General features: G+C 38.4%; 1 protein-coding gene across 7 annotated transcripts in view; it reads right to left on the bottom strand.

The window, feature by feature from the left end:
* Positions 1-21,677, bottom strand: part of ARHGAP26 (Rho GTPase activating protein 26) — a 284,817-nt gene that overhangs the window by 55,196 nt on the left and 207,944 nt on the right. For all 7 annotated transcript variants that reach the window (XM_067463701.1, XM_060765179.2, XM_060765184.2 and 4 more), the window contains exon 20: positions 19,952-20,108. In XM_067463701.1, the coding sequence (XP_067319802.1) occupies positions 19,952-20,108 (157 nt within the window). The remainder of the gene's footprint in view (positions 1-19,951; positions 20,109-21,677) is intronic.

Raw genomic sequence — 21,677 nt, 5'->3', positions numbered from 1 at the left:
TTTCTGATGTTTTTTGGGAAGGGCTTATGAGTGATGGTCACTCATTGGTCTGTTAGGGGTGTAGTGTCCAAATTTTGTGTCAATTCTTTCAGTGGTTTTTGAGTTATGTTAATCCCACAAACTAACATTACATTTCTATTTATATAGATGAATAGGCAAAGTGAAATATGAGGCCCAGGGATAGTGTTTTCAGCCAGAGCCAGATATGTTTTTCTTGGCTATGATTCTTATGGAATAGCCAACTGCACCATGAGACTCAGTGAGTATGGCTACCATTTTATCAGTTCACTGTACTTTCTGCATATTTCTTTCAACTACACCCTATGAGGATGCTCTAGCAATCAGCTTTCAATCTCAACAAGGCTATTCTATTCTTGTATCTGGGGTTTGAATGCCATCAAAACCACTCCCATTCTTCACAAAATGTAGACATCTCACCAGCTTGTTGTTTGAATAGTTTGAACGTTTGTGAACATTTGGTGCCATCAAACTAGCTCAACCAAGGTTGTGTGCCTGGATTTAAAACTTTGCAGTATCTGCATCTTTGAAAACGGTCATTAAAAGCAAAACAGAACTGACATCTTGCAACTGGGCACAGTATGAGTATTGAGGCTTGGCCCATCATGTTGCCTTTCTCTTCCTCTTTTCTTGCTCTCAAACACCCTAACTTCTGTTGCTGTGGAGCTCTGAGCTACATTCAATACAAATGTTCATGTAAAATGAAAAAGAAGCTGTGCTTTGGGGAAAATATAAGACCAATTCCACAGAAATCACCAGTCTTCTTCCAGTTTTGAAATCCAAAGACACCACTAGTTCTGAATCTGGGGAGATGTGGAACTGTTGTTTTTGCAGCACCCACACAATTCCCACAATATCAGGTTCTGCACTTAGCTGGAAACATGTAGAAAATGTATGGTTTGAATAGTGAATCTGCATGGATTTACACAAAAGTCAGTAGATCTGTAATCTATGTATTTCAGAGAAAGGAAATGGCAAAACCTATGAGTATTCTTTGCCTTAAAAACCTCCAAAAAATTCACGGGGTTGCCATACATTGACAGGTGACTTCAAGACACATACATTCAAGTAGATTTATGTAAAACAATCTTCTACAAATTCCCACTTTGAAGCAAAAAAAAAACTCAGTGGAATGTTAAATTTTATTCTAAGGTTTAATCTGGAGAGAACATATTGCAAGGCAACAAGCAAACATGAAATTAGGAAACACAAAAGCTTCCAAAGCTGGCATGCCAAGTTGACAAGAACAGAACAACCTATGCAACAACAGATACATTTTTTGCATAGAAAAGCAGAAATAACCACAGGCAGTGGCCACAAAACATTGGAATTCTCTTTTCTGAAATTGTTTTGGGATTTCCTTTTTTAACGAAGTAACTTAAAATAGTTGCTGTCCCCCAACAATCAGGATTGTAATTTCCTCTTCTGCATCCCCAAACAAGCCTGTATACACTGATCTTCTGACTTATTGCTATTTTGTGTCAAATCAAGGTAGTATATCGATCTTCATCACCATGTATGCCAAAAAATAATGCAAGAGTCCAGGGCAGAAGACCCCAAGTATATTTATACATTGAAGAATTTTATCTCAGCTGATATTGATTGGCCATGTATATATGCATTCTTGACCCAGTAAATACAGAAATATGGCTAAAAGAGGAGACACTAGTTTTTAATATTCATATTCAGTTTCAGTCATATTTTGCAAACTGGTCTGTTCTACATATTACAGAATGATTTTTTTTAGAAACTAGCACCTGGTAAAATAATCAAACTGATAGAAGGTTACTTAGCAAGTTAGCACAAAAATGTGATGAAAAAGAGTTATTTTCATTTATTTACAGGAAAATTAGCATTAAAAATGTCATGCTATAATCTTTTTTCCAGTAAGAAACCAGTTATATCTGACTCCCAATGAAGGACTGTTCTCTGAGTCGACAACTCCATAGACAAGGAAAGCAAATCTGCTGGAAATGTGAATTATAATTCCCTGCCATTTTTCCACATATGATACATTGGCAGCTAGCGTCTGCATCTGCTGTGCCCCTACAAAAAACATTTGTCTCTGTGTGTTTATGTGTATATATTAGTGGATATATATATATATATATATATATATAGAGAGAGAGAGAGAGAGAGAGCGCTTAACCAGCTGAATGATGCCAGCATGTTCAGGTATCTGGTCAGCAGAAGTTCTGTTAACTCTGACCCTGGTGTGTACCATTTTCAAAGCTGTTCAACAAAAATCTGCATATTTTGAAATACAACCTTCTCTGCCGGTAAACCTGAAGTACCTAGACACTGCAAACATCCTCTTCAGGTTTATTGTTTCTCTGGAGTGGCTGGCAACCCAAGACTGGATGCTGTGGTTCCTCCAAGGCTTCATATATTCTGTATTACAATTCTGATCTCTCAAGGAGCAGTAAGTCAATACTTGATTTCCACTCATTAGTATTAAGGGGCTCTTCCACTTTGACTTAGGGAAGACTTGTCATAGGCTGTGCCGATTTATTTCACCAACAGTGTGGCAAAGAGTTCTTTCTGCAATGTGCAGCTTGAAGATTGCTAGCACTGTTTCTTTGTTTGGTCCTGGGCACACTATTTAAATAATGACTTCAGCTGCTTTATGGCGAATTATATGTAGCTATCTGCACAGGGTCCTTTCATCTCTGTCTCTCATGACTTCAGTATCTCCTGGTTTCATAGGCAGGATGAAGGAGGCATACAGTTGTTTCCCTCTCACCTCTGCACAGGTTCTTATTCAAGCACTGATACCAGCTTCCCTGCAACTTCCAATAGGTAGCTGGTTTTGTTTTTTTGTTCCAATCCTTTGTTTTATCTGTTGCTGCTCTTCTTTTATTAACAAAAACTGTAAAAGGGAGGTGGCTGAAATTTGGGGAAGTTGTTTCAAACTCTTCAGATGATCATGTCTAACGTATCAGTCTACCTCTATATGTATTCTGCAACAAACATGGTTCTAGATTACTAAAATATCCCATATGGTAGGATGAGATAAGTTCAGAAATGATTGTTCTTCAAAATTAAACAGAACATCAATCACTAACTAAACTTACAAGCTCCTACGAATAACTGGCTTACGCAGATGTTAGAAGAAAGAACTCCCTGGCCTTTCCTTGAATAACTATTAAGTCAGTCTTGCCTCTTCATCATCATTCATCATCCATCGGAAGACAAAGATATTGCTGGTGGAGGGATTGGGCAGCTCCCAAAGACCAATCAACAGCTTTGGAAGCCCTTGGTATACATACACTCACCAAGGTGTTCCTTTGAGGTAGTCAGGGGACAATACATATAGCAATTTAAAGTGGGATTCATAATGTTCTCAGATACACTTCCGGAAAGGTGTGGCAGGAGGTATGTTTCAAGGGCATATGATCTGCAACCAAGGTTAGAAGAGAATTCATAATGTGCAGTTTTAGTTAATCATGGCTGATGAAACCGCTGATGTATATGTAATGCAAGAATGTGTTTAGCTCTGAAAGTGAGAGTAAATGGAGAAACTACATATCAGAAAGAAGTTAGAACAACACATGCTGACACTATATATGCTCTTGACCTTCAGTCTGTGAATAGAAACTAAAATGAATTAAATAACCCATTGTTTTAGGGAGGGGGCAACAAGATAGTTACACAAACTGGGATGACTGGAATAAACAAGAGACTTCTATCACTCCTCAAACTCTCAGAATAAGAAGAGCCGAATGTGGTGAGTTTGGATGGAGAGCAATGTTTTTGACCCTGCAGGCAAGAGAACTAAGCACTTGAATTCCTTATTATCTCTGTACGACACAAAAGAGATAACATACCCACAGGAGACATGCATTTTATGACTAAAAAGGAGTGCATATTTGAAACAACTTCAAAACAGAACAAAATCAAGGCTAGCTATCAAGGAGACGTTAGAACTATTATAAACCATACCATGTAAAGATACATTTTCAAAAAGAAGGAATCCACACAGTAATTTTTTTAAATAATAATAATAAACTTTATTTATACCATAAAGTAAATTCTTATAACCATCCTTTTTACACATTGATCAAGGATTATCTCCTTTCTAACACTGAAATTTCCACAGGTATAGACAAAGTATCATTCTTTTCCTTCTTAGGTGGTCCTTTAATTTCTGCTCATAACTCAAAAAGTTGTTTTTCTAGTAGCTTTCATAAAAAGGAGTTAATTTTTCCACTGGTTATGCAGATCCTTCCTCCCCGCGGGGCACAAGAGCAATGGAAAAAAGATAACTCTCTGTCCAGTTGGCTTCCTCACTCTTCTAAAGGCACAAACCCAGAGCGAGTTAGAAATGAAAGTAAACAACAAGCGAATGTAGATCTGGAATGGTCTTTTGTTTTGTTTTGTTTTTTGGTAAGGAGGAATGGATGTTTTAAAAATGAAATAAAATGATGTTCTATCTGTGGTTTGGACTAGCCACACCACCTAAAATAATCAACAAGCTCCAAGATGGCTTAAATTAACCTAATGCGACAAATCATAACTCACTTCTAAATGTCCTTACATTTGAGTGGGTTGTGAGTGTTTTGCTCTGAACAGAATAAAAGCTACCATTATCAATTAGATTTCATGTTTTCATTTGTCATGCTCTATTATTTGTATATAATCCAAGAATGGGAAACTTGGAAGTCCCTGACAGACTCAGAAGTGGAGTGGGCAGATCAAAAGACAACCTGGCAAAATGGCACTACCTAAAAGAATCCTCCACCTTGTGCGACTGTGGAGCAGAACCGACAACTCTGCATCTGTATGCTTGTTCGCAATGTCCTGCCTCATGTACAGAGAAAGAGTTGTTGGAGGTTACAGAAAATGCGGTTGCTGTTGCCCGTTTTTGGTCAAAAGATATTTAGCCACTTGTGCTCTTTCTATTTTTATCAGTTTCATACTAATTTATGCAATGCTTTTGATATGAAATAAATAAAAAAAACTCTTAACAAAAAGGAACCACCTCCTTCTCAGAGTAGAGTGATGAAATTCAAGAGCTTGGTTCATCTCAAGGGAACCTAAAATAAGCAACTCCATCTCTACTCTCTCAGCCACAACACAGTTTTTGACTTGAATGACTAAGCATTGAATTTTTGCCATTATCTATGTGTAAACTGCTTTGAGTCCCCCTAGGGGTGAGAAAAGTGGTATATAAATACTGTAAATAAATAAATAAATAAATAATAAGCGGGCAAACCGTAGCAAAATGGCTGGATCTCCTGTGGCAGAATTGGTGCTCTACTCTGTCTGTGAAATGACTCTCAGCTTATCCATGGGTCAAATTAAGATCTATGATTCTGGCCTCAAAATTTGCCCTCGACTTACAATCACCAACTGTTAGCTGACATATGTTACATGAAAATCGTGTTGTCAGTATCCTTTTGCCTTACAAGCAATCAGAAGTTGAAATGACAAAGCTCCCGGAAAGTTCTGTACACAGTGAAGGGTTTTTTGAGCCTGGTTGCCAACTGTACTCTGCCCAACTTTGCCTGTACATTTTATAACCATCTCTGCAAACTATCCAACATACAAATGCTTCTATTCCATTTAATTTGACACTAGCTGTGTTTTGCAGATGCTAATTGTTCACGCTCCCTGCTTTTTAATAAAGCCATTTATGTTCCCTCCAAAATGAAAGATCAGTAAATCATCTCAGCTAGCCTGCTGAAGCTGCAACTTTGCCTGTATGCGATGAGGCAACAGGCAATGACTACAGTGCTAGGACTGCCAGGCAAGAAAGAACCTTGCTAGAAAACAGGTCTGCAAAGCAGAAGAGCTCTCCTCAAAACAAGCTCCCTGGAATAATATCACATGAAAAATAGGAAATTGCTGGCCTCAGGTAAAAGCCTCTCTTTAGCTTGAATATTCATGAGGAGAGAAAACAGGAATTGGCTGACAAGGCTGTCTTCCTTCTAATTTACACCTCACTGCCTCAAAAAGAAAAAGAAAGTACTCTGTCATCACAGAGTATAAACAACGCAAAAGAATTAGAGTAAGCCTTTTGGTTACCTGAGTGCATGATAGCAGACAAAGTAGAAAGTGAAATATATGCTACTGTTTTGTAAAAGCTGCATATTATTTAAATTCATTTATCAACATTTCCCATGAATGAGGGAGGAATAGCAGAACATCAAGGAAAATGCACAGTAAGTAAATGGTAGCCATCATAGTATCCTTAGCAGAATTATTGCATCATTCAACAAGGTATTTAATTAATTTCATTGGCTGACAGATATCTAAAATGATAGAATTCAGGGAAGCTTTTCTCAACAACAGCCTGAAAACAGCTTCCTTTAAAATGATGCCGGAACCCTGCCTTGCAGCAATGCGTCGACCACCACTTACACCCACACAACCACCTGCTGGATAGGTCTTTGCAGATGTGATGGTGGCAGAGAAACGTAATTGTTTTGCTGAGCACATTGCTTGGTCTTTTGACAAGCTCTAGCCTCGGTTTAGCTGCATCACCATTCTAATTCTTGTCTCATCTCTTTCATCGCTGCCAGCTCTCTGAAAAGCAAGGGAGCTGGGTTGCCTCCAGGAGTAAAAGAGTAACTATGCCCACCACCAAGCCCTTTTCCTTGTTCTAGAGATCAACAAGAGATCAATTTTGCCTGCAGATTTAACAGGAAAATCCCAAAGATCTGTCAGGAAACAATTCTGATCCATCAGCCACTTGAAGCAGGCCATCTTAAATCACCCACACAATCCTGCAGAGATTCTTTTTTAAAGAATCAATGATTGGATTTCCTCTATGTTGCTATTAACACACTACTATAGTACACACACACACACACACACACAAAATATCACAGCTATCTATGTAGACAATTTTGGATTTAGAAGTACTTCTGTTTTCAGAATTCCAGATAAGGGATGTCCAACCTGTATAGCACCTGAATAAGACATCCTGCATGGCGTTCTGGTTTGGGTGTTAGGATAGGATTCTGGGAAGCTAGGTTTTGAATTGTTGCTTAACCACAGGAACCCATTGTGTCATCTTAGCAAAGTCACACTCTCTCAACTTCAAAGGAGTCATCTTAGCCAAGTCACACTCTCTCAACTTCAAAGGAAGGCAATAGTAAATCCCCTCTGAATCTGAAAGCCCTAGGACAGGGTTTCCATAACCCAGAGTTAGCTTGCAAATAAATATTAATACTATATATGAATGCACTTCATTCTCATCTCATTTGGGAAGCTAAGCCATGTCAGATCTGCTTAGCACTTAGATAAGATTTCTCCAAGAGGATATCAGGGCTTCAAACTACAACAAAGGAGAATCCATCTGAACATTGGGAAGAACTTCCTGACTGTGAGAGCCATTCAGCAGTGGAACTCTCTGCCCCAGAGTGGAGGCTCCTTCTTTGGAAGCTTTTAAACAGAGGCTGGATGGCCATCTGTTGGGGGTGCTTTGAATGTGATTTTCTTGCTTCTTGGCAGGGGGTTGGACTGGATGGCCCATGAGGTCTCTTCCAACTCTATTATTCTATGATTCTAGGGATTTCCCAGTAGGGAAGAGAAAACAGCTGTAATGATCTAAGGAACCCGGTCTTGCTGAAATTAGATTCAAAGGGTATACTGAAGTTTTTTGGGTTTTTTTGTTGTGTCAGGAGTGACTCCTGGTGTGAGAGAATTGGCCGTCTGCAAGGACGTTGCCCAGGGGGTGCCTGGATGATTTGATGTTTTTTTCATTCTTGTGGGAGGCTTCTCTCATATCCCCGCATGAGGAGCTGGAGCTGGTAGAGGGAGCTCATCCGCCTCTCCCCGGATTCGAACCTGCAACCTGTCGGTCTTCAGTCCTGCCGGCACAGGGGTTTAACCCACTGCGCCACCGGGGGCTCCATACTGAAGTAAAACAACAACAAAAACCCACAACTAATTGTGCCATTATAGTTTTATTGATTACAAATACTTGGAAAAAATAAAGAAGTCACACAAAAATATTTTTATGCTTCTTCAGCCAAATTACCAGAAGTGTTTCCAGATGGTCCTCAATGGTTCTCAAACAAGGTGCCTGTTTTCCCTTTCACAGACAAGGACAAAAGAATACCCCAAAGTGGATTTTAAATACTTGAACAGAACTGGCTTTCAAGAAACTATGGTGATGCCTGCAAGTTAGCAGGGGGTGTTGTTCTCCCTGCCCTTCCCTACTAGATTTGGGAGAGAGAGAAATATTCCTCTTTTCAGGGACACATGTCCTTATCAACACTAAGGCTATCACCATCTGCACCATCTGTTTACAGTTATGCACTTTGCACCACATTGCTCTTGGGACCTTTCCAGGCGTATTCAGGGCAGAAGCAGAGTAAAACTGTCATAGGATACTAACATATATAGGACTTAAAACAAGCTAAAACATGGAAAGGTGGTTATATGGAATGAAACCAGTAAAAGCCAGATAAGAAGCCCAATAACTAAAGCCTTTGGTAGTCTTCTGCAAACACAACCCACTATGGCATTCTTTCTGAAACCCTGAAGAGCTGCTGCCAGTCAGAACTGACAATATTGGACTAGACAGGCAATGATCTATCTCACCATAAGGCAGCCTACTATGTTTATGTCTACTGGAATCCTCTTCACAGCTTATGTTGAACATAATTTGAGCATGTTCAAATTATCTTTATAACTGTTTGTGCACTATGCAAATGTTAACAGTTCTCTTATGTTTGTTGTTGCTGTTAGCTTCAAAGTTGTTTTTGATTTATGTCGAATCAAGGCAAATCTATCACAGGGTAGAAGAGGTTTGCCACTGCCTTCCTCCAAGGCTGAGAAAATGTGACTTTCCCAAGGCCACCTAGTGGATTTCAAAATCTCAGCAAGGATTTGAACTCTAGTTTGTAGTGTTCATAGTCAATGCTCAAACCACTACATCATGCTAGCTCAACTGCGGATTGATTGTTTGTTTAATATTGGACAAATGAATACCTAAATAATTCTGACTTCCCTCAAGGTTGCACAGAAGGTGCAAAGGAAGGAAAGATATCAATTTCATCTCAATTAACATGAGGAGAAGAAAGTGCTTTAACAAAATATAAATAAATAAATAAATAAATAAATAAATAATAAAGCTATTTGTTCCAAGTAGCTCCCCCACTGCCCCCGCCAGTGTTGGGTTTATAGGGGTTGTCCTTAGAACTAAAAGCACAATGAGAAATCTGATCCCTCATGGAGGAATAGACTGCTACATGTAGTCCCCAAGTTACCAACATCAGACTTATAAATGATTTCATAGTTAAGAACAGGGCTGAGACAACAAGAAGTGAGATAAATATATCCCTTGGAAGGGAAATTCACTCCTGAAAGCGCTATCCTGGGGAAAAAATGTCTTCACTAAAGCTTTCTCACTAATCCTTTTTCCCACAACAAGCCAAAAGGTTCAAAATGCAATGATCGGAGGGACAGAAAGTGACGTGAAATCTACTTTGCGTGTGCATAGGTGACACACCTCCCTCCATCAGAACCAAAGATGACACATACACAGAGTTGGATATCAAATGGCTACAACTTCTTTAATGGTAACAGGAATAAGGTATGGCGATATATGGGTCCTGGATCATGGATTGGGCAGCCCGCTGCTGATCTATACCACTTTCTATGTCAGAGTGCTGCCAACACAATACTGGGCCCACGTTATTGCAACACCCCTGGTAACCACTGGACACTCCCCACTTCCGATGGGCGAACAGATAAGCAAGCCAGATCCAGGGCCCATGCCACATGCCAACCTGGAAGTTGTGATATGCTAACTTGGAACCAAAAATATAACAAATATGCAGGGTGGGTGAGATGGATCAATTAAAGCAGGCACAGTGCCTGTGACAGCCTAGGGCAGCCTTAAATAGGTTGCTGGTGAGAACGGCAGCGGGCCCTGGCCAATCAGGAGGCAAGGCAGGGCCTGCCACTGATAAGCCAGCTGGCCAAGCGGCAGCAAGATTTCCCACCATGTAGGAAGCTTCTGGAGAGAAGAAGCCCTCCGCAGGCACCATGGCCAGCAGATTGGCTCCCACCGCCACAATAGTTCTGCCCAGTAAGTCGGGCAATGCATGAACAGGGCCACAGACAGCAAAACAAACATTACAGGGGTATTAACCCTTCCGTATGCAATTCAAAACCGAGTTACACAAAAAAATGTACCTGTTCCAACTTGCATACAGATTCAACTTAAGAAAAAGCCTACAGAACTTATCTTGTTTGTAACTTGAGGACTGCCTGTATTTCCTAATCCTAGTGATGACCAAAACAAAATTGCCTGCTTTCACAGCCAGTATATCTGTAGCCTTTTTGTCCTGCTGCTTGTGCAGTTGCTGGCATAACTACACCAATTCAGTACCCACCATGATCTCAGCCTCTACATGATATGTACCTATACAGGTTGCTAAGACAACTTCTTGCTTGTTTTTAAAATATTGCTCAAGAAAACACATCTTGCAAATTGAAAAGTTTACATTTTTCTATGGCTTTTCACACTAAACTGAACCATTAAATAAATAAATCCTCCCAACACCAGTCATTAGAATGGCAGCAGACTTTAATGGTAATGTATAACATTTTAAAACTCAATCCCCTGTATGGCATAAGCATCAGTTATGCAAACACAGATTACACATTACTGATCTTAGATTGACTGTTGCCACTGTGGCACAGTGGGTTAAACCACTGAGCTGCTGAACTTGCTGATTGAAAGGTTGCAGGTTTAAATCCGTGGAGTGAAGTGAGCTCCCGCTGTTAACCCTAGCTTCTGCTAACCTAGCAGTTCAAAAACATACAAATGTGAGTAGAAGATAACTGGCAGGAAGATAACTGTGCCCCATGACTGCATGAGCATCAACTCCCAGAATCGGACACGACTGGACTTAATGTCAGGGGAAAGCCTTTACTTTTATCTGCAAATATTCCCAAAGTAACATGGACAGTTGCATCTGATATGATGAAGTAAAGGGATACAACAACACATTCTTTAAAGTGGTAACAAGAATGTGTGTGGGGGTGGGGGTGGGCTAATAACTTGAGTATAAACCCTAAAAATTGTCATTAAGAATTTGGGACTGATAGCAGGAACAGTAATTTCACTGCAAAATGAGGCAGACTGGTAGCAATCCCTTCAAGCAAAGAATTATTAAAGCTGTCTATCTGAAGAAGGCCAAGTAATCCCAAAAGCCCTGTGAAAATGCAATTCATTACTGCATGTAATGAAGATCAGTTCTCTGAACTGATCAAGTATTTCAGATAAATTAATCTGACTGGTAGGGGAAAAGCTGGCTACTGAGCTCCATGTTTGCTACTACATTACAAAACTATACAACAGCAAGAAAAGTTTCTCTCTAGTATGCCAACTGAGAATGCTAAGAAAAGGATGACATTTCTGTGATTTTTTAACTATTTCCTTGATCTTCTGGAGAGCTCTACAAACCTCTCAGATTCACCCGTTCCTCTGGATGGCAAGTAAAGTCCAATCAAACCGACTCTCTTCAAAAGGCTTCTCACTTTCACCCGGAAGGAGCCAGAAGACAAAATACTACCTTACTGACCAAAGCATCATAAATACCAGGAATTTTCTTAATGAGCAACCAGTACCGACCATGAAATAGGAATGTGAAATTATACAGGATGGAGAGGAACACCATGAGAAGCCTTTGATGGTCTCTGAAGAGGCATAGCAAGAGCCACTTAAGAAGAAGGGGACACACTGTCAGAGTTCAAAGACAGAAATGATGACAACCTTAATCATTCATTTTAGGTTCCAGGTTGGGAATCCATGTATACTGGGAGGATTCAACAATATTGCACTCCCAGGAAATCTTTGCACATGTGACTAAATGGCGGAAGAATTTGTCCTCCCTTTTCCCCTCATCTAAAGATGCAGTTAAAGGCTGCCTACAACTGGACATTTTAGGGCACCAATGCCAACTCTTCAAGATACATCTAGAACAATATCTTGAGCACAAATTGTTCTAATGCTCATCCTTCTGCCAACCAAGAAGCTTGCTCCCTTTCGATATCCAAAGGTAGGAACTAACTCCATGTTCTGGAAGGCCATCCGGAAACACAGTATATTTAGACTGCTTTAAGAACATATCAGCTCACATGATTTATGAAAGCCTTACAGATAGGATGTCAAAGAGAATCGTGATAAATTTGAGCCAGGGAAAGAGTTTTCTTTAAGAGGAAAGCTAAACTGACAACATGGTACGGTTGGGCATTACTTCAGAACTCTTTTGTAGATATGGAGGATTAACTGTTCCGGCCAAGGAAGAGCCCTGTTAACCAATATACTCTCAAATATGGCAGCTCAGCTATCCTGTATCTCTAAGGACTACTTCTGATGCAATACACTGTGCTCAAGGCTTAGCTTCTGAAAAAAATAAAACTAAATCATGTTAGCACACCACCCACACAGCAACTTACTTGGAGACTGATTCATCACAAAACTTTACTAAAGTTGAATTTGTAGACAGTACACAACAGGAATCTTAAGGTCCTACTGTATTAGCTAAACATGTTTGCGTAGCCTAAATATATCACAAGGACTATCTGGAATCCCAAGATTTCATTCCAGTTACTTTGGAAAACTTCAACAAGAAAATCTCCTAATTACATAAAAGAGGTTACGGTCACTACTGGGCACCTCACCAGACAATTGAAATTACAGGGAAGCTGTTTCCAAAAAGGAAAGCTACAAAGTTATATTTCAATTCCTTGACATTCTATCTACTTTACAAAAAACCTCCAATTGCATGATTAATGCATCATTCAGTTTCATCACCTGTCTGTTCAACTGCACCCCAGAACAAAGATATGAGAGAGAGAGAGAGAGAGAGAGAGAGAGAGAGAAGTTGACACTGGAAATAATCCTCCCTGTAAACTCTAAGAATGATCAAAATCTACTTTAAATCAAACATTTATTTTCCCTGGGTAAACACACTACTGCATACGTTTCCTCTAATGTCATGCCAGTGCATTCATGCACAGATTGTATCTTGATCTACTTTCACTGATTGGACAATGATAATGCCTTAACCATGTGCCAGACAGGACTTCTAGAAAAAATATTCATTCACCCAAGAACACTGTAAAAAAGTGTCAGTCAACAGGAGATAGATCTACTTTGGTTTTGTACACTGTACTATTTTCAAATGCGCCCCACTTCTCCCTTTTTGGCCTTCCAAAAGCACTCTAGTCACCGGCAATCAAATTTCCCTTGACAGCTCGTAATACTACTAAATAAATGCCACAGGAAATCAGAGGTCCTAAAGTTTGAAAAAGTTGTATTTTGGATTAACACAGGTGTCCCCGAAAACAACTTTTTGCTAGTGAAACTGAGTTTTGGAAAGAGACCGTGGAAGTCCAAACAACTCTCAGGTTCACCAGTTACTTTGTCTTGCACACAGACAGATACACATTGCAGAATTAGTTACACTACATGAAAGTATGATGCCTTTTTCCAAGGGGCTACGGTACTTTGCCTTCCAGATAACTGATGGGTACTTCAGGTACACTCAGGAGTTTTCCTCAGCTTTATAAGGAATCTTGAGCCAGCAAAATTAAATACCCTCAAATGGGGCTAGTTGGCTCCTGTTCATTTTTTTGTAGTTAATAAATCTTAACAAACCTTGTGCTCCTCCAGGGGACTTTTTACAAGTGTATAAATTGATCAGAAAATGCAGACTGGTCTATTTACCAAATTGGTCATCCATTATGTTTTTAGCTTTTTATTTGACTGGTTCTAAATTATTAGATGTGTCTACTATTTTTTAAAGTAACATGGGTTATATTAGCTGTTCTCCGAGTGTGGAGAAGAGCAAACCACAGAACACTTACTACAATGCCGTCTGAGTCCCACCACATGCACAATGGAGGACCTCCTTACAGTGAAACCAGAGGCACTCGAAGTTGTTGAGCTTCTGGCCAAAGGAAATTTAGCAGAATGCCAAGTTATATTTTAACTGGAAAATTTAACAGAATGCCAAGTTATATTATATTATATTATACATTATAACTGTATTCTCAATTCACTTCTGACACCATAAATAAATAAATAAAAAAGATGTTCACATTTTTTTCTTAAAACATTTTAAATATGAGAATTAAAAAAATTGCAGTCTATTCCTATCATTATACTCATACACTCAAAACTAAGTAAAAGCTGAAATGTTTAAAAAGTTAAAGAACATTGTTGGGAGGGTAAGATCATCAGATGGGGTCAGTGGATATTTCTGGTGAGATATAAAATGCCTTTTCTCACAGTCACAGCCTAATGATCAGCAGTTATCACTCAACCAACATGTATCAAGAAAATGCTCATCAGAATGAAGGGAGGAGGTAAGGTTATATACAGAACCACAACAATTTCTGTTTAGTTGTAATGTTCAAAGAATCAACCCTTTAGAACAGTTAAGTCTGGTTTCCAAGTTTCTTCAGTTTCCAACTTTCAGTCTGTTTGATCCTCATAAGTATAGCTGGCTGCTATTATCGTATGCTTATCTATCCAGAATTTATTCTGAGAATAGCATGTATAGGATTGCAGTTTTAGTCTTTTAATACACATCCAGATATAAGATTTCATATCTATGCATCTCTAGTTGTGATTATTTCTTTAAAAAACTAGAAGTAACAGCAACTTCACTTTTTTCACTTATATAAGAGAAAGTTCAGAGATGGAAGTGTGATAGAAGTTAAAACAGTTCCCTGCTCTCAGTAATCTCAGCTACTGAAAACCAAAGCTCTGAGAATAAAGCCTCAAAGAATAAAAACGATTGAGAATAAAGTATTGGGGCCCTCACAAAGACAGCCCTGTGGGTCACTTGCAACCCATATGCCTTACATTGCTTATCTATACTTTAAGTAGTGAGACCAACCACTTAACCTGCAAGACTGGGTAACATAGTCAAAGGAGAACCATTGATTCAGTTAGTACCATATGGGTTTCATCTTTTTCTCCTAAATTTAGATCACATTGTAAATGTAACTTGAGTTTCAAAAGCTGGGTTCATTTATTTATTTACTGTATTTATATACCGCCTTTCTTACTCCGGGGGGGGGGGGGGGGGAGGGGAGGGGGGGACTCAAGGCGTTTTGCAACATATTAATGGCAAAAATTCATTACCAACATACACTAACACAAAGAAATCATAATAACTAATTACTATATATAACTTCAGTTAAAGCTGATGCTTTAAAAAATCTAAAATGTTATCACTCCGTTTATAAGAAAGTAATAGTTATTCTAGCACATTTTTCATATCAAACAATGAGAAATATACATTCATTTCAAATTACTTGGGAAGGATACCTAGTAGGCTTGTGCAAAAAAAAAATTGTAAGAAAATCAGAAGTTTTGTAAGTCAGAAACTATTTGCATGGTGAACACCAAATATTTTAGAATCTAAACTTACTCCATACATTTTCATTTTAATTTTGTAAATCTTGGAAGGTTCCCAAAGTCAGTTTTATATTCAATGCGAAGCAAAGAAGCAAAGCCAAAGGCTGCCTTAGTGCCTTGCCATTCCTCTGCGAAAGTAATGCAGTCTCAACAGAAAGAACCAATCAGTTCTTTATTTTGAACTACTTTCAAACTAAAGACCACACAATTAAACAGGAAATAATACTTTCAAAATAGGAACATATTTTCTTTATTATTAAAAATGTTTTTTTATTAAAAAAATCACCCAAAATCAGTGGATAAATGATTCGGTCTGCTATTTGATGAGCGAACAGGAGTAAATGTGTTCTATCACTGTAGCATGTTTTACCTCAATAGCTTTAAAAATGAGGGAGATAGGGGCTCCTGAAGTTTTCCCAATTATAGTCATTTAATTATGCGAAATAACTACATCAAAATAGTAAGGAAACTTGGTTACTTTCATTATAGTAATGAAATTTTCACTAAGTATACTTAGAAACACTTTAGAAACAAAGCACCAACGCCCCCGCCTCCCAGTTTTGTAATTACTTTTAAATCATTTTTTATGGATCGCACATCCCTAATACCAAAAGCAATGTTCAAAGAAACAACCCTTTAAAACAGGGTTAATATTTTTAACTTTAAAGGAATTTCTTTAAAGTGTTAAGTAATTGGCAGTATATGCGGTTCCCTGGTTAGGAACAGGGCTGAGACAACAGGAAGTGAGAGAAATCAACGCCTTGGAAGGGGAATCCACCCCTGGAAGAGTGATGATGGGGAAAAGGTATCTCAACTGAAGCTTTATCACCAATCCTTGTTTCCACAACAAACCTTTTTTTTTCAAAATCCAATTGTCATAGGGACAGAAAGTGAGGTGAAATCTTCTGAACTGGGGTACAGACAGCAAAATGAACACCGCAGGGGTGTTCACCCTTCCCTATGCTATCCAAAAAGAAATATGTTTATATTTTTGGCTGAGTTATACTAAAAAAATGTATCTGTTCTACTTTACATACAAATTCAGCTTGAGAAGAAACCTACAGAACCTATCTTGTTCATAACTTGGGGACTGCCTGCTGTTAGAAAAAGCATAGTAATATGCACAGAAATATGAAAATATGTAAAATATGTAACTACTCTTCCCAGGACTAATTATGGGTCAACTTCAGTTTGCCTAAAACTCCTGCTGAGTAATATTGGAATTTTTGACAACAGCTGCAGTCCAGAACACTCTCTGTAAAAAACAAAATTCTCAGATGAAAAAAAATTAGAATGAATTCACATAATAATCCAACCAGTTGCTAGACAGGAAGTATCCTTTCCTGTTAGCAAAATAACTTCTGAGGACTTCCTGACTTGCAATTGTCTATATAGACAGGGAAAACAAAAACCCAAAACCTTATCTTTATTACCATGAAAAACAACAAAAAGGTCACTGACTTTAGGCGAACAAGAAATGAAAGGACACACACGATAAATGGACCTTTTAGAAGAATGTGGAGATCTAAGCTGTGGAGAGCTGAAAAGATGCAGAATTCAAGGGTAAACTTTTGCTGGAGAAATAATAGATTCTAGTGGGAAAGAAAGGGAGCCAACTTCCTCTTTACAGTGAAGTCCTCACCTATACAATCCCAAAAACAGCTTTGGAGGGCTCAGAAACCCACTGGAGATGGTTTTGTGTCTCATTGGGGTTTGTGTCTCAAATAGTTGGATGGACTGAAATATTGGTTTTCTAGTTAAGCGATAAAAAGTAGTGATTCCAGTTCCTCTGTACAAAATGGGAGAAAGTATTCAACTGAAGATTTATTCCTACACTTTTCAAAAAGAACATTTGGTTAAACAGATTCCTTTTTTGAGGCAACATCATTCCATACATTCCATATTTAGATTCTAAGCCAGAGGACAGGAAACTATCAAATTAACTATTTGTAAGGTGCTCTGGGAGCCTTTTTCACTAGAGATTTCCCCTCAGATTTTGGAATACCTGTATTTGCATGTACAGTAGACTCTCAGTTAACCAGCACCCAGGAAAATTGGCAGATACTGGATAAACGTAGTTTCTGGTTGCTTAAGAGTTACTAAGAAAAATAGGTCTAACTAATACTACTCATACCATAAACTCTGTATTATTTTAATATTAATATTGAAACACAGTAATTAAAGGCAAATTAAGGCAAATAAAAAACAAACTTAATTGACTGCAGTTTTACTTTATTATAAAAACACTTTTGTGAATGCAGTATAGGTAGTCCCCAAGTTACATACATCTGACTTACAAATGACTCATAGTTAAAAATAGGAGTGAGACAACAGGAAGTGAGAAGAATCTACCCTCAGAGGAATCTACCCCAGCCCTGGAAGATTTATCAAAAGAAAAACGTGTCTCAACTAAAGCTTGATCACCAATCCTAGTTTCAACAACAAGCCATTCTTTTAAAAAAAAACCTAATTATCACAGGGACAGAAAGCGTGGTGTAATCTTATGAAAAGGAGCATGGACAGCAAACAATTTTCACAGGGGTGTTAACCCTTCCCTATGCTAGCCGAAGCTTGTGTGTGTGTGTGTGTGTGGAGTTACACTGAAAAAATGTACCGGTCCCAGCTTACAAACAAATTCCACTTAAGAACAAACCTACAAAACCTGTCTTGTTCATAACTTGGAGCTGCCTGCATGCCATTTTAGTTAAATGACAGTCATTATACTTTCCAACTTAATGAATCTCACCAATATTTATTGTTAACTTCACATACACACCTAAAACTGTTACAGTAGGCTTAGATAATTTACTGGGTAGATATTGCATCAGGATCATCAAGATCTGATGATGTAGTTGGAACAGGATCAGAAAAAGTATATGTGAATGGTTTCAGATCTACATCAGTAGATGATGCTGTAAAGTCACATTTCTGCTAAAACGGATTTTATTTTTATTTTTATTTAAAGTATTTATTGAGAGTCTAATGTTTGCACATGATGAAGTATCTTGGAGATGAAATACAAGTCTAAACACAAGCTCATTAATGTCTCATGGATACCATACATGTAGCCTGAAGGTAATGTTACACAGTATTTCTAATAATTTTGTGTTTGTGCACACTGAACTATCAGAAAGCGTGTTACTATTTTAGCCACCCATGTGGGCATTTTTGGATCTTGGAGTACTTCAGATTTTGGAATTCCGGATAAGGGATGCTCAAACCGTATTTCCAACACACATACACAATACTTCTTGCAAAATCCAGTACTTATGGCTTTGGTAAGCAACATTCTGTGTCATTCTTGGGTTTGAAAATGCCTTAATAGGAGAATAATTTGAGTGATAGCAAGACCACTCTGATGAAACTGAGTTATGGAAGCTGTAGAAGCACAGCTGCTAGCAATGTGGACACTACACAGAAGAAAACCAGCCAATGCTTTATCCACACATATTTGGAGAATTCAGTGTTACAGAGTACACACAAATGGATGCCAAAATTAGCAGCCCTTGTTGCCTTTCTCCCTTCCCTGGCACTATGTCCATTACTATAAAAGAGGCCATCATGCCATCAGCTGTTGGGTTTCCTTGGCCACCTGTATCCTAATGGCAAGCCAATGACGTAGTGATGCAAGGCCAGTAAAAACAACTCACAAGCCAACACTGTCATACACACAGAGGAGCAGTACAAGGTGCAAGATTAATCTTTTCAGTGGCATTTACAGTTACTTTATAATAGCTGGTTGCTGCCAGAGTCCATAAGATCTCCTATCTGTTCAGAATACGGATGGGATAAGGGAGATTCTGCTAGATAAATTGCTGAATACAACAGAGCCCAGGGAAAAAATTGAAATTTCTGCCACAACAGAAGCCGATTATACATTTGAGAATGCAGTGAGAACAGACTGTGAACTATTCCTAGTAAAATAGACCATTCATTGAAGATTTAGGATAAATGATTTTACTGGAGTATTGCCAGCGTACAAACAGCAGAAAGACTGGCACACATTGCAATTGTTGCCTACTGTGCCAAAAGCATAGGAATTTTCTCCTCTGATTCTGGGAGCATATGGAACAGGAAAATATTCTTGTAAAGTCCACAATAAACACAATAAGCACAAATAAGCTAGCAAGAGTGTAACGGCAAAAAACAAAAACAAAAACAACATAGGAATGTTCTTGTGTAACATTGGAAGCAAATGAAACAAGAAAATACTTTTGCAAAGCCCGCAAGAAACACATGAGCACAAATCAACTAGCAAGAGTATAAGAACCCCATATCAATAAGGTCACTCCACATGTTCAGAACAACAGAATCTGGGGGGGGGGGGGGGAAGCCCCAAATACTGTACAATGAAGTCCGTTGCATCCCTCAGTTCAGAGCTTGAAAATCAAAACCACGCTGCTTGAGGTTAATTTGAGTACTAAACAAAAACGATGGAACTTCAATCTCTGTTGAGAACAGAGTCTTGTTTCTAATAAACAAACCTCTGGATCAACTGAGAGGAAACACTAATATATTAATTGCAACTGTACTTACAGTGAGTTTGGCCTGCTGGGTTTAACCACTTCTAAGTCAGGGTCACTTGAGTTCATGTTAGACTGAGGAGTGCTGTTGGAGTGGAGGAAACTGTTGATGTTTGATGATGATATGACTGATTCCAGGCTGGAGTTGATGATGCTGTTCCTGTTTTCCTCTGAAAGAAAGAACTGCCAATGTAAACTGCTGTCAGGACACTAACATTTGTTTAGCTATTAAGAGGGAGGGAAAGATGGCATTTTCCACATTATATATGAAGGAACTTCTGCATTAATTGGTGAAAGGCATTAGTCAATACCCTAATAGCTTCAGAGATGTCCTTCCAGCCTGGTTGAAAGAAACATAGAAAAGCTGATTCTTCAGACTTGACACCCATCAGCAACATGCATTTTAAGGGAGGAACAAGTACAGCACAACATTGCACAAATATGCAGGATGCTCTGGTATGTTTTAAAAGGGGAGGGGGATACAATTAACTCTTATTGTTATGGTTCATTTATTTTGTGTCAAAAGCATTACATAAATAAACAAGTATAAAACTGATCAAATAGAGGGAGCACAAGTGGCTAAATAATGTTTGACCAAAAACAGGCAACAGCAACTGCATTGTCTGTAGCTTTAAACAATTCTTCCTCTGTGCTTGAGGCAGGGCATTGTGGGCAAGCATAAAGATGCAGAGTTGCTTGTTCTGCTCCACAGTCACACAAGGTGGAGGGTTCTTCTAGATAGTGCCATTTTGCCAGGTTCTCCTACTGTGAGAATCCTACTGTGGCCAGATTGGACCTGATATTAAACATCTCATTTGATTCAATGTAAAAAAAAATTAGAAATGTGACTTGTTAGCAATAGATGGCTAGTAATTATCAACACAGCAAGCAAACCCAAGTATTGTTTCTTTCTTGTATACACTTGCTCCAAAAGGTAATTCTTTTCTTTCTTTTTTTTAAAAAAGTACCCATTAAGTGCTAAACCTTGATTGAATGATGCATCCTGTTGGACTTCAAATTCTAGCAGATTGCAAACACATTTCATTCTTCACACTTTAAGAAGGCTTTCATTTCTAAAATAAGCTAAATAGGATTTTCAGTTCTGTTTCTTATTTATGACTTTGAATAGTCAAGACTATAAAATTCATCTGTCCTATTTAAATAACAGGGAATAAAATTGTTCTTGGCCATTGAGCAGACGACAGAAGATACTCATCTCAACTGGAGCCATAGCAGCACAAAAACAAGAAAAGAAATAATTTTGATTGCTATTATCGTATTTTTTAAATTATCTATCCTACCTTTTGTTTTTGCATTGTTTGTCAAGATGATGTTATAAGAAATAGCTCCTTACACGTAAGAACTAAATGCTAATTCCTCAACACACGCATACACACATATACACACACACTGTATACACACACACACACTTGAAGCAACAATCTGAATTACTGTCAGTCAATGACAAGTTTCATTTAAGGGCAGATAAAGGAGAAAAGATATATAAATAGATTTTTGAAATTTCAATGATCTAAAAAGCATAAGTGATTTCCTGTTCCCTCTCCATTATTATTTATCTTATTACATCCTGACTTGTTACAGTCAATTGGTGCAACAAAGAGGATGTTGACCCTCTAAAAACCACATTACCTTCCCTCGCTTTGATGGAGATAAGGATTGCATAAGACTCACAATTAATGTCTGTAGATTGGTAATGGATAGGATGGCCACAGAAAAAG

The sequence above is a fragment of the Anolis sagrei genome, chromosome 2 (genome assembly GCF_037176765.1).
Source record: "Anolis sagrei isolate rAnoSag1 chromosome 2, rAnoSag1.mat, whole genome shotgun sequence".
NCBI lineage: Eukaryota > Metazoa > Chordata > Lepidosauria > Squamata > Dactyloidae > Anolis > Anolis sagrei.
The sequence above is the reverse complement of the archived record's forward strand: the minus strand, read 5'-3'. Positions and strand labels throughout refer to the sequence as shown.